Here is a 14,726-nt window from a genome sequence, read left to right as displayed (position 1 = left end):
CAAAGTGTCATTTCTTCAGTGTTGTCACATGAAAAGATATAATACGTTATTTACAAAAATGTGAGGGGTATACTCACTTCTATGAGATATATGTATATATATATGTATATATATGTATATATATGTATATATATGTATATATATGTATATATATGTATATATATTTAGCAGCATCATGCACAGTGTAATAGAAGTCCAGCATTCTTTTCAATTTTGATTATATTGTCAACAAGGACAGGTAATCAAGATGCATCGGTGTCATTTTGTTTTAAGTTCACTTTTAATACATCTAATCTTAGAAAATGAATGATTCCCCCCTTGCAATTTAGCATGATGCACAGTTCTACATAAACCTCAGAAAAGAGAAACTGAAGACTAAGATTCTCCACAATACCTTTGAGCTCATATGGATCACTATGATGGTCTAGGTCTGCTGGCGAAGCAGATAATGGCGCCTTCAAACAGTGTGCTGTGTCTTTGACCATGAATAGTACCCAGAACAAGTTGGTCAGCTCCTTGTAAATGCCACAGTTCTTCAAGGTCCTGCCGTGCTGTCCAAGCTATCATCTGCAAAGGTTTTGCACTTTCTCACCCATCGTTTTTTCTCTGTGTCATCACAACGCAATGCAGTGACTCTGTGGTCAGCAAATTCACATCATTCTTCTGCAGCTGCAAACATTAGTGTTCAGGGTGGCCTGCATGCCTGGAATTTTGACTTTAAATAGCCTAATAAATCAACGTGCATACACTTTTTCTTCACTTTCCCTTCTGCTCTACTCTACTCTCTTCTGCGAACTGCTAATATTGTTGGCTCCTAAATTGCATTGCTAAATTTCATTGTTGGCTCATTTGTGAGTTACTTTGGATTAAACTGTCTGTTAAATTAATATATGTCAATTTAGTGGTGTTAAATATCTGCATAATTCCTGCAAAGCATTTTCATAGAGTCACTGGCACTTCATCACATAGATGACAAAGCTTTAATGAGAAGACATTTTGAAAAATGTGTTGGAATCATGTTTACTAATTACATAACACATTAGGGGACAGGCTATCAGATGAGCTAATGCCCTCTTTTTTGTGATGCATTTTTAAATGTAATTTTTAGGTATTTTTTATGTAAAGTTCAATACTGAATACATTGTCGTAAGACTGATATTTTTCCTTTCTATTGTTTTGTTTTTAAACTCTAAACAAACATAGCCATGAGGGAAGCAGTTTCTCCTCTGGTTTATCATTGAAAGCACCAATTATCAAATAAAATCTTATAAGAAAGGTGTGTCTTTTTTTTAATGGTTAACTTGTATGGTCTTAATTATAAGTGTTTGTAAAGATATGATTTAGAGAGAGTATTGATTTGGAGCTATTTAAGTGTTGGACAGAGTGCGGGTAATGTGTCCTTTTAAGATATTCTATTACACAGACTCAATATACAGGCACTGTAACAGGATAGGAACTATGATCAAATCTACATGCTTTAGCAGTAGAAAAAAACATTAGCAGGCACTTCTCATCTGAGGCCACTTTCAGTACAAGTGAAATCCCTCTGGAGCCACCAAGGATGCTTTAAGTGTTGGAGTTCATGTGATGGTGGTAATGCACAACTGGGACCTCAGTAAATCTTATTTATTTATTTGGGACCTTTAACAGCCAACATTCTTAACCACTAGACTACCACAACCCTCCTGTGAATTCTGTTTGCATTAGCATCTACTGTCTGTAATCTTTCTTAAGTTGAGAAAATGATTGTGTAATATAAATTTCTTAAAGCTTATGGGTCAGAAAGACAGGATTATGAGTTTTATATAATGTTATTTTTATTATGGAGGGGAATCTGTACTTTACTTCTGTAGTATTTTTGGAAACAAAATGTATTTTGAAAATTGTTTGATGTAACCATTGTTTTAAATTGGATTCAAATCAGATTTTAATTAAGACATGATTAACATGATCAGGGGAACACAGGTGCATGGAATCATAAAGTAATCAAACTAAACAAGAACAGGAAAAATACCATAAAAGGAAACACAGGAAGAACTACAGAGGCGAAATGGGTCCAAAAGGCTGACATTTCGCCCCTTCCCGGAAGGTGCGTCCTCGCACCGTAGATACAACAGAGGGAGGGATGGGTGGGAATATATTCGTGAGTCTCCGGGCTCTCAGGGCTGCCCTCGGGGATCATAGCCCACTCCTGGCTGGACTGGGAAACGGGAGCCCCTCGCCGGCTCTCGCACCTGGTCTGACGGGCCGGGCTCCACATCCGAGGCGATCCTCCACTCAGTCGCTCGGCATTGCGCTGGCTCGTTGATCGCAGCGGTAATGGGCTCTCCGTCTTCGGTGGGCTCGGGCTGATGCTCCGCACCGCGGGGAGATGGTGGGCTGGGCTCTAGGTCAGGAGTGGATCTGGTGAGATCATCCTTGGGAGAGATGGTGAGAGGCGATCCGTTTCTTGCCGGAATCCATTCCACAAATGCAGCGAAATCCTCTCAAGGACCATCTTCGGACGACGGCGCGTCGTCTGGGTAGCTGATGGTGCTAGCTAACAGCCGGAACAGTCTCGTATGGTCCTCGAGAGATCTGTCCCCCTGCTCCAGCAGGAGGAGGAGGAATTCCTGGGTGAAGGGATTCATAAGGGGAAACACAATGGAAACAAAAACACTGAGAGAAAAAAACGGAAACAAAAACGGAGGGTAGACACACGGAGGTAACTGTATTGGTCGGGTCTTCTGTTACAATTCGCTTACGGGAGGAACGAGAAGACATGGAGATTTCACAAAATGAGAGTCTTTAATAATCCAACAGGGAGACACAGAGCACAAGGAAGACGTTCACAACGAGTAGACCCGACAAAACCAAACGGAACAGACTGGGGTTTGTGAACACAGGGCAATCAGGGGAACACAGGTGCATGGAATCATACAGTAATCAAACTAAACAAGAACAGGAAAAAGACCATAAAAGAAAACACAGGAAGAACTACAAAGTAGTCCAAAAGTCTGACAGACATCACGTGTCACTGTTTCCAGGTTCACATGCTCCTTCAGATCCCAAAAGCAATGTAGCAAACAATTAAAAATGCTAATATATACTCACAGTAAGCTTTAGTAGTACTGAAAAATCATCATCCTAACCAAACTCTCAATTGGCCACACAGTGATTCATATTTTCTGAATCTTTAAAATATTGGTGTCCAGGACGTCATAAGGCCAGAGACTGTAGTATACACTGTGAGTTTTAAAAAGCTTAGATTAATGGTGTGATATAAATGAATAGTGCTCATAAATGGCTGTTGAGTGTTCTCACTTGAAACTGAGTAGCGGTTTGGACCTGGAAACAATATTATTGGTCAGTAATAACCCTATGCAAATCATTGGAAATCATTACCCTTGTAATATCCATTCTCAGTGAATCCTGCCTGCACTTGAATATAGATTATCTTGTGTTCACAGTGTTGTGCTTGTTGAGAATATTCCAGAAGATCTGTCCATTCCATATAAGGACACAGTTTCACTGGCCGCTGGTCTCCATGAGCTTTTGGATCAAGCACATCGATCTGTTGAGATCGTGTCACCATGGTGGGCACTGAACTCTACTGAGTATGAGTCAAAACCTCCCCAGGCCAAACAGGTAACACCCAACATACTGCAGTGTCAACACCTCTGCTGATTACGTCTATGCGAGTTTCTTTTACAGAGAGCTAGATTCGTCCCAATATGACTGCATTTAAATGTGACTGTTTCTTCTGTCATCCTCAGGGTCAGATCTTACTCCATCAGTTGATGAGTCTGCAGTCTAGGTCAGTCAGTTTGAAGGTGGTCAGTGGACTAACTAATTCCTCAGAGCTCAAGGCACTCACTCAGAGTGGTAAGTATATGATATTATTTAGCATCCACTGTCTAACAAAACCATCTTGTAAAATTCTTTGTGTTTGGACCAAGTGTGAAGATGCAAAGACACAGGAATTTGCTAACTTTAAAACAGGTTACTCCATGATTTGTGGAGAACACTCTTAATACAAAGGTGCCCAGTCCTGTTCCTGGAGATCTACAGTCCTGCAAAGTTTAGCTCCAACCCTGATGAAACACACCTGAACCAGCTAACTCATCTTTTCAGTAGCACTTGATAGATGAACCTGAAGTATACAGGAAGATCTCCAGGAACAGGATTGGACTCCCCTCCTCTAACCAGTGACCCAGGTAAACCTGCAATCAAACCTGCAAGAAATTTTAAGAGCAATAAAAAAAAGACTTCCCCAATGTGGGGGAACAGCGTATACCTACTCTTTTTAGGTTCACTCCCTGATTTATCCACATCTACCTCAAGTTCCCTCCTTGAGCTTTTTCCTACTTCTTAGATCTCCCTGGCCCTCATCTGCTCAGATACTTTAGATAGCTGAAGACAACAGGCTTTGGAAGGATTCCCGAAAAATTAAGAAGGACCACTGGACACTCAGGAGCAGAAGACTAGAGAGCAATGGTAGGAGATAAAGCAGGGAAACCAGGACTACTGAAGGTTTGGGAGAAGTAGTGAAAAGTGGGAGAAGTGACTTGGTATAGCTAATTATGGCTGAGAGGAGAAAGAGACAGAGAGGGAATACTGGGGGTTTTGTGGGGAAATACTGGTGGCTTTACAGACTTCATAAAAAACTTGAGACAAATAAAACCATCTAAATTGGGATGAGTTGGAATCTTAGGAATAAACCCCAGGGACTCAAGATGAGACATAGGAGAGGGCAAGAGTGGGGTATCTGGAGGAGTAGAAAGTCAGGAAGACCGCTGGAATCTTGCAGGACTCAAGAAATCAGGAGAAAGTGAAATCATGCCAAAACAGTTCAAAGGGTCTTTGTATTAGCACTATGAGTTCTTGTGTTTTGGAATCCCACCAAAGTAGCTTATACTGGGTAACGTTTCCTGTTGATGGCACTTGGTGTGAACAATTTGACAACCAGTGATTCATAATTTCTGTTTTGAAATGTTTTGTTCGTTTATCCTCCAGGTGCAGAAGTGCATTACCTGAACATGAAAGCCCTCATTAAAGGTCAGCTCAACTCCTCCTTCTGGGTGGTGGACAGGAAGCACATGTACATAGGAAGTGCTGGCATGGATTGGAGGTCACTGTCTACGGTAAAGAACAACACTACTCTTAAATGCAAATTCTTTTAAAAAAGGTGTTTTTTTTGCTTTACTAATTCCATTTAGTTAATTTGATTATTAATCTATATGTTGGAGTTATGTGATATGGCATGTTCTTCGTTCTGTTTAGTAATATTTAATTGGTCTGGTGAGTGAGGTGATGTGTTATTTTCACAGATGAAGGAGTTGGGCATCATTATTTATAACTGCAGCTGTCTGGTGTTGGACCTGCACAAGATATTCAGCCTCTACTGGCAACTGCAGTATAAAGATTTTTTGCCATCAATATGGTCCAAGAAACTGAACGCTCTGTATAACAGAGACAACAACCTTCAACTACATCTGAATGACACTGAAGCAAAAGCATACTATTCAGTGAGTTGAGTTAGAAGTGTTTTGATTTTCCATCTAACTGAAGTCTAGTAGAAGCAGAAACAATTCCTGGTGCACGGAAATTATCCTTCATTTGATTTGTCTATGTTTGGTGGTGGTTTTATAACCTTAAGCTTCAGCAGCAGTGAAACTGACCAGTGTTGATCATAGTTTTCATGTGGATTTTAGAGACTTTTCTGACGTCACTGTATGCAAATATACTGCAAGTATTATTTCATAGGACTGATAAAGCTGACTACATTGGACACACATGTTGTTAAATAATTCAGTTTTTTATCGTTTGTTGTGCTAGAGTTCTCCAGATGTTTTCTGCCCAAAAAAATGGACGAAAGACCTCGAGGCCATTAACAGAGTCATTCAAGAGGCTGAGACATTTATCTACATCTCCATAACCAACTATCTACCAATGCTCAACCGCAGCCAACCCAAGTGAGTCCTGTTACATGACCAAAATATCTAAAATTAAAATGATAGATATTACTTGTGATTCGAATGATGCTTGCAAAGAAATGTAATCTATCAGAATAAATGTCTAAGATATTTGCACCAGCTTCAAGCAATAGGCTTACCTGGACCATGCTAATCTGAAAGTGGCTCATGGGAACTTGGGACACAACTATTTTTAAATCCAGTCATCTGAACAGTAAATGTCATGTCACTCTAACTCTCATTAATTGACTAATGACATCACAAAAACACATAGTCTCAAAGCCTTTCCTAGTAATTATCCTGAGCCGTGATGTCAAAGACAGCGGACAGGAAAAATGTGTTCATTACACACATTTAAGAGCCCCCAAAAGAGAATGTGCCACTGGCAAAACATACTATAAGAAATAAAAATGTTGTGATATATAAATAAGTTTGTCAGAATACCTGCTAAATGTCCTTGTAGGAAGGAAGAAGCTTTTATAAATCAGATGCTGTAGTTATGACATCTACCAGCAGTTCTAATGGGATCGTGCTAACAAGCCAAACCTTGGCTACTAGATTTATAACACTAGTGATAGTAGTAGCAGTATAGTGCATTACACTGGTTTACTCTGTGTCCTTTAACAGGTACTGGTCACGCATTGACAACATGCTCCGAGAAGCCTTGATTCTGAAAAAAAGCATTGAAGTACGCCTGTTAATAAGCTGTTGGGAGCAGACTGATCTGCTGACACTGAACTTCCTGTGGTCTCTCAAAGCACTGTGCACAGATTCAGTCCGCTGCTCAGTGGAGGTGGTGAGTGTGCATTTATCAACGATTACCAAAGATTTACATGTAATAGGGTTGCTGAGGTTCTTCAACTATTGTTCACTTGTGATCATTGTTTAGCATTGTACAGCCATCCTCAAATCTGACAGGTTGTGACAGATCAACAGCACTGGGACTTTTCTCTGCTTGCCTGTGTTGCTGGTTTGCGTGTTTGTTTCAGACTGACTGTCAGTCTGTGCATCCGTGCATGAGATTTTACATTGACTCAATCTGCAGCTTACGTCATTGTGCCAGTAGGTGTCTATCTTTAGGACCGAGTTATTGAATCAAACAAATCATTCAAAAATGCTGATTTATTTAGGAACAAAAAAAGTACTAGCTGTGTCCGAAACAGCAAACTTCCATAATATTAAGAAAAACAGTGCATGTGATGAGTAGTATATCAGAATCATTTGTCTTCATGTAACAGTATGTAAGCAATACCTGGATGATTTACTATTTCCTACTTGTAAATCTAATGGACAAGCGGTCTCCTGCAGGTGCTCTTCTTAAAATTTAAATACATTTGACGTGTTTCACACAATATCCTCCAGGTGGTGCATAGAACAACATACTGTAGCTCAACGCACGGTAGGAGAGGGCTAGCCAAGCTGATGCTGGAGTCAATGAATATGTGATAAGAATTTGTGATATTGAATCGAACCTCACTGAAGTCTATGCACTACGTCCGTTCACAAATACTTCGTAAAGGTCAGATTTGATAGTTAAATGTGTGTATGTTAATGAGTTCCAATCATTCGTAAATAGGGCGCGCATGCACGCTCATTCACAATTAGCATATTCCCTGCCTATGAATTACAGCTACGCAAATTACGTATCTAGGAATGGTGTGGAATCCTTGGACTCAATTCTCAGGTTTTGGTAAGTTATATAGCATAAATGCATAAGAGACTGATAGGCTATGCCTAACAATAAATGAATAAATTAACGTGTGTCCACCAGAGCGTTTTTAGCCAGCTGACATTAGCCTGGTGCTCTTCTGAAAACGACCAGCTGGTGGTGCTTGAGAGAGCTTTGGAGGCACTGCATTTTTCTGGAGTGACGCGTTGTTTGCTATGAATTGGAATATTCACGCAGTAACATGTTACGAGTATCTTATTTTGAAGAATATTACTGAATATAAAAATGCAGTAACCAGCAATATTAACTTCTCCATTGTTATGTTGTACAAGTATGATCATGGTTGGTCAATGTAATGTTAGTCCCGCCCCTCCTCCACTGTGATTGGACGGCTGTGTAAAAAGGGACAGTAACGAGCTCTGCGTTTTACCCAAAGTTAAAGAGTAAAAAACGAAAAAAAGACAGGGCAAATGAACTCGTTAAATATCATTCTAATACATAGTTCATAAAAATGCAGTGTCATCAGTTTGTCTAAAAGAATACAGAATGTTTTAATGTTTTATGCACCATTTACACGTGGTAGTGAGCAGGTGTAAATTTCTTTCATACCAACTAACATCTTCAAAATGCGAACATTTTCAACGAATCCGAAAATTTACGTCAGAACGACTTTCCGAATGATTTACACAAAAAATCGTTCTGCTCGTGTTTCATGAATGAGGCCCATTGAGTTTTCAGGTTCAATACATCAATTAGACTTGTGCCGGTATTCGGTAATGCGATATATCACGGTAATGAATATGCACGATATTGTTATCATGGGCACTTCTAAATACCGTGAATAATTATATATTACAAATTATTCAGAATTTTGAATGCATTTTAAGAATACTTTTCCCATCAACTGGTCAAAATGCACAACACCGCTGTATGCTGTGTGAAAGACGCGTGCGCACTCTGATGTAAACAAGCGCGGACGAGAAGCACATGGCAGAACATGTGAGAGACGCTCTGGATGAAAGCACACTTTCACTCTCTGACAGCAGATGGCGCTGAACTGCAGAAATAATAATAATAATAATTCATTTAAATGCTGCCGTTCCCCTGGAAACCCTGTAAACAAAGCAGCTGCACTACTTTCTGTTTCTGACTCGTGTTTAAATGATTTAAATAGCCATTCAGATTTGTGTATCACTGTATTATGACAGCACTTTTTTTTTTACAAAATTTCAATATTGTGATAATACCACATACCGTGATAAAAGCATTAGCAATTAATCGCAACATGAAAATTTGATACCGGCATAACCCTAACATCAATAGTGCTCCATATTGGAAGCAGCACACAAATCTACACGGCACACATAAATAAGGCATTTTACTGTGTTCACTACCCCCGACTCCCCTCCCACAACACACGTGCACACATACGAATGAATTAAGACACTCCCCCCTCCCTAGGCCAACAGGAGTTATCCGTGAGGGTGAAGAGCATCCACAGAAAGCACAAGGTCAATTCAGGAGTGAAGCAGTAGTGAGGCGGGGCATAAATTACCAGTTCATTCACAAAAAAATCCATTCATATTCGTGACCAACAAGGGCAGAATCATATTTGTCGTCTGCAGTACCTTTATGAAGAGCCAATATGTGACCCTGGACCACAAAACCAGTCATAAGGGTCAATTTTTGGTACAATTAGTGTAGTGTAAGGCCCGACGGAGTGTGGCCGTGTCCGGAGAAGTGAAAAAATTGGTTTAGAAGCACGACGTAGTGTGGCTGTTTTATTCATTTGCGGCCAAAGCACCGGAGCTGTGAATAATTCGACTAACAGGTATCTTAAAGTAACTAGATAATGTTCAGACAGTGAAGGAAAAGAAGCCTATTGAATTGCTGAACACAATTCAATAAGATTGTGAAAATGGAAGAGTTGATAGTTAAATACATCGCTAAGCACGGCTCAGTAGGAATGTTTGAGGGGATAGAGAAGGCAGATGACCCGTACGAGTGGGCTATGTCTCAATTAAAAAAATTGTCCCAAAATGCCTAAAAACAAAGAGGGAAAAGTTGCTAATGCACTTCAAGCTCTTTTTGCCTCATACAAGGTAACTAAGAAAAGATTAGAAGAAATTAAAACTGAAAACAAGTTGCTAAATTGTCAAGCTAAATTCTATGTCATGTCATTGAGAAATTGCGAGGCTGAAGAGATAATTTGGAAGGAACAGATAGTGAAATTGAGAAAAGAAATTTCAAAGTCTGAAACAGAGATGGAAACATTTAGATGTTTGTATGAAGGGACAGCTAGACAGTTGGTCTGTGAGATTCCCAATAGCACCAGTGCGAACAAGACAGACTGGAAATGAGAGGGTTCTTGATCAAAGAAATGAAAATGGTTGCATGTGGAAGTTTGGGACACAAGGCAAGACAGTGTCACTTTTCACACAAAAGAAGGATGAGCTATCGTGATTTGCTTAAGAAGATAGGCAGTTTAGAAACCCAGTTGGCACTGTTGAAAGGAAATAAGGAAGAAGCCATTCACACCTTGCCAGACACAGCACTGCATGAACAACATGACTGTAGCTCAGTCACAAGCAGATGCTGATGTGAATTGTAGGAATAGTTTTATGATAGTATTATATTTTAGAAAATATGTTTACTATCAAAAGGGGGGTGATTCTTTATCATTTTTGGGAAATGTGTTAATGGCATTAATATTTAAATTTAATTAATGAGAAATGATTGAATTGCATTCTGTGATTAAATTTCTGTAGCTTTGGTTTTGAATGTGAAAAGATTCTTGTGGGGGAAAGGGGGGGGGAACCTCTTCTTTTTGATCTCATTTCAGGTATAAGCATCGAGATGTTTGTTTGAAATGTGTACCCTCCTGGAGAAAGATGATCCGGTCATCTGAAGGACAAGAAGGCCAGCAAAACCAGTGGAGCCAGGGGACTTCCAGAAGAAAAAGAACTTCACAAACTGCAACAACAGCTAGAAGGACTTTTCCAAACAGAAATGAATGGACAATGGAAAAGAGAAACAAAGAAATCAAACTATTTTCAGAGACTGTGGACAGCAGTCTTATCACCGAGATGGAAAACTGAAAGACTATCAAAGACGTGGGAACGGAAGGCTATCACTTTCATTGTTATCCGCAATTTACATTTAAGACGAAACTTCATTTACATGCGGGAAGATGAAGCGGGAAGAATAAATGTTTGAGCTTAGGATGTTCGTGGTTCATTCTGACTCCGTTGAACCCAAGGTAGCCTACTACATGTAGGCCTACTTTGTCACTGATATGCTGCAATAAACATCTTCATCGAGATCTTCATCGTCCTCATCATTTTTCTTACAGTTGTTTTAGAGGGTTAGTTTGTTCATCCAGTGTTGAGGATAGCTGAACTAGATTGTGCTGTGGACACTGACTGTGGTCATATTTTGATATAACCCATTTGTACAATTGTCCTCTTAATATGCTTTGAATTACCTTTCAAGCTAACAGGTGTATTGATATTGAGGACACTTGCTTTTTTTTCAACTTTTTCAAAAACGCGAGGCACCCAGGGTGCATAAAGAGTGCGCAAAACGCTCACTCCCAATAGGAAACAATTTTAAAAAGGTGCCTCTCACTGCAAAAAACGTGTTCTGTCTGATCAGGGCCTTACACAGTACAGCATTACTGCATTCTAATTATTTTCCTGATAACGCAGTAATGTAATGCATTACATTTTAAACTTATGTAATTTGATTACAGTTACTAATGTCACTAAAAGTATGTTACTTAAGTTACAAATGCGGTGTTAAGAAAAAATGTGAAGTAAAATGCATTTTAAAACCATTTTTTGCGTGTCAGTTTGCCCTTTAATAAATCACCAGTGAATGCGAGCTAAAATGCAGACCAGTCGTACAACATTTAGATGCAATGATCATATTTCAAAATGGTGCACTTGATTTCACATATTTTAGTCTGGCATTATTGTTTGGGAAATGTTCAACTAGTAAATGTGTACAAGTTTATGTCACAATAATATAAGTAAATAATATAAGTAAAAAAAAATACTCATCAGAAATGATCTCCTCCGCTGAATCAAGCCACGCGATGCATCGCATTCTAAATACAAGGCTTATTCCTTACAGCGTGTCTTCTTCCAAAAACAAAAAGTATCCTAAATGAACTTGATAAATCTTACACTTTGTTTTACGGAGGTGATGTGGGATTTTACATGTTCGCACGTCTCACATGGATGATTATCGTATAGAACGTGATGTGCATGGGTGTGACAACATTATAGATGAGCTCAGACAGGAGAGACTGTGCCTCGTTGGTTTCATACGGATGACTTTATCAGATAATATTTGTTTTTGACATGATTTACTTCATTTAAAAATAGACACATCAAGCTTTACATATATTTCTCATGTCTGTGTGTCAAGTATTCGCTGAGTTTTCGTTCATTTTAGTGACGCGTTTCAGAAAGATATTCGCAGAACTTCTATATAACTGCATATAGATATTACTGCAGAAAGCGCACCCTGTTTGTTTTCTTTCATTTTTAACAAAAGCAAAATGCTTTGTTGATATTGCGAGTGTATACAAATAAAGGTAGACCTTTTACAGTTTCAAATTATGTATTACTCTTATCTGTACGATCAAAAATGACGAAACATTTTAAGTTCTTTTCGCTGTTATCAGGAAAAAGTGCAAGTGATTGTTCAAGTTGCTGTTTTGATACTTATGTCATTTTTCAGTCAATATTAAATTACTGAAAGAACTATGAGTTTCACTTTGATATAACCCAACTTGAAAAGTAAAGTAACTTGAAAGTAATTAGTAAACTGATTACTTTTTAAATGCGGTAATCAGTAATGTAATCAAATTACAATTTTATCATGTACAGCGTGTGTTGGAAACCATAAACCCATTGCCATAGTTCCGTTTTTTGAACACTCTACAGAAAATGAAAACGTAGAAACTAGCTGGACATTATGCAAATGTGTTACCCCGTGACATGTAGACTCGTTTCGGCTGTTCAAAGTCAATTATTTCTTTTGGGGGACAATGACTTTATTTATTGTGCACTTTTAGCTTTACAACTGTGCAGACCATATACATTCGCATACGGCGACATTACACACTGCATGAAATATTCATAATAGGGGCACTTTAAGACCGTTTTCTGCACAATTCAGTGCAAGTTTTGTTCTCATCTGATCAGTGTCAGTGCAGTCAAATTGATATTATTGCTGAATATTAAGTGTCTTTTAAACAGACTAATATTTGTTGACATACGTAGAGTAATCTGGCCTAAAACATGCCAGCCTTGGAAAGATATTTGGATAGAGTTTAACATTTTCTGATTCTTTATTGTTGTTCATTAATGATGTTTTATTAACAAGGTTCGGCAGGAGCATGATCAGATAATCAACCAATTTGGCACAAGTGTAACCCATTGAGCTAATCATCCTAACTAGCACTACGTATATATACAGTATATATATATATATATATATATATATATATATATATGTGTGTGTGATATATATATATATATATATGTGTGTGTGAGAGAGTGTGTGTGTGTGAGTGTGAGTGTGAGTGTGTGTGTGTGTGTGTGTGTTCACTTGGATTGAATAAATGCAGAGGACAAATTCAGAGTATGGGTTACAATAATTGGCTACAGCCACTGGCTTCGAGAAAGACAATGAATGAATCGGAATAAATCTTTTTGGTGCATAGAATTAAATTAAGTGATGATGAATCAGAGGGACTGATCACTGCTTACCACTTGATTTAAGACAAGATATAGAAGTGCTGCAAGTCAGTGGCAGTTTATTTGAACAGATGTATCAGAAATATGATTTGCTACAGTCCATTTTTCATTTGTGTTTATGTCCAGATACAACATTCAACAAGTAGTCTGTGACATGGATGATTCTGAATTATCAGCTTTTGTTTCATTAGCTATAAATGTCTTCTGTGGCTGGACTGCTGTCACTGACGAAGTATGTACTCTGTTCTTCTTTTTGTAGAAGTTCTTCATTCCACAGAAGCAGAGCAATGGAGATCTCTATGGAATGAATCACAACAGATACATGGTGACAGACAGATCTGTGTATATAGGTGAGAGCATCCTCCGCATGGATTAAGCTGCTGAAGTCATATTGTGAATTGAGGGGGAAAACGTGTTTGAATCATGTCTTCTCCTAAAACCATGTTTCTGGGCTCTCAGGGAATTTAAACTGGGTGGGCAACGAGTTTGTCTACAGCGCCGGTGTTGGTGTGGTGATCAGTCAGCAGGTGGAGCAGAACAACTCGACTGTGGTTGAACGGATGAAAGCTGTCTTTGAACGAGACTGGCATTCCCACTACAGTAAAACTCTCCAGCCAAACAAGATCCCAGCGTGCAGCATGCACACGGTCAAAGAGCAGCCTGCGGCAAGCCATTCTCTCTGAAAACATGTTTGAAAATCACACGCAAACCTTAAACTTATCAATCAGTCTGTTGGCTGTTTCCTTTCAACTGTACCAAACACGTTGAGTTCATACAGCAAGCAAGGCTTTCTATCAAAACCATGTTTTGTAAGGTAATAACTATTTTGCTATATTGTTTGGCCCTGATTTCACCTGGAATTAAGATGCATTTTCATGATGCAATCACAAGTGGTGCTAGCTGTCATCTTTATTCGTTTCATTCGCCTCCTTTAGCCTATTGCGTGGAAGAAAGGTAACATGGTTTGTCTGGTTTGACTGTTCGTGTGCACATTACTCTGCACTCCCATGATTATAAGTGCTCACAGGAGATGCATCTGAGATACAAACATCTCGGCTGGTAAACACAAATGCATCTTAATGCCACATGGAAATGTTGTATGAGTTGTTTTAAGATGTTTGTCTCTGCTTAAGTGTTGCACTGAGACTTTATATTCTTAAAAAAAAAAAACACTTTTTACCTTTAACTATAAGGGGAAACATGTTTTCAATTTCACTTTTGTATTCATACAATTTTGAATGTGCTTCCAGATATTTTTAAGCATAAAATGGTGAGGCATAATTAATATTATGCATTATCAAGCACTGTATTTGAAAGTTAATTTCATCATTCGTT

General features: G+C 38.8%; 1 protein-coding gene across 1 annotated transcript; it reads left to right on the top strand.

Moving 5' to 3' along the window:
- The first annotated feature begins 2,371 nt into the window (after positions 1-2,371).
- LOC107695186 (inactive phospholipase D5-like) lies at positions 2,372-14,087 on the top strand. The gene is made up of 9 exons (XM_016495003.1): positions 2,372-2,406; positions 3,450-3,627; positions 3,756-3,864; positions 4,996-5,123; positions 5,310-5,507; positions 5,818-5,954; positions 6,582-6,750; positions 13,651-13,741; positions 13,851-14,087. Exons 1-9 carry the CDS (start codon positions 2,372-2,374, stop codon positions 14,072-14,074), a joined length of 1,269 nt encoding a protein of 422 aa, XP_016350489.1. The 3' UTR covers positions 14,075-14,087.
- Positions 14,088-14,726: the final 639 nt, after the last annotated feature.

The sequence above is a fragment of the Sinocyclocheilus anshuiensis genome, unplaced genomic scaffold, assembly GCF_001515605.1.
Source record: "Sinocyclocheilus anshuiensis isolate Anshui unplaced genomic scaffold, SAMN03320099.WGS_v1.1 scaffold518, whole genome shotgun sequence".
NCBI classification, from domain to species: Eukaryota; Metazoa; Chordata; class Actinopteri; order Cypriniformes; family Cyprinidae; genus Sinocyclocheilus; species Sinocyclocheilus anshuiensis.
The sequence above is the reverse complement of the archived record's forward strand: the minus strand, read 5'-3'. Positions and strand labels throughout refer to the sequence as shown.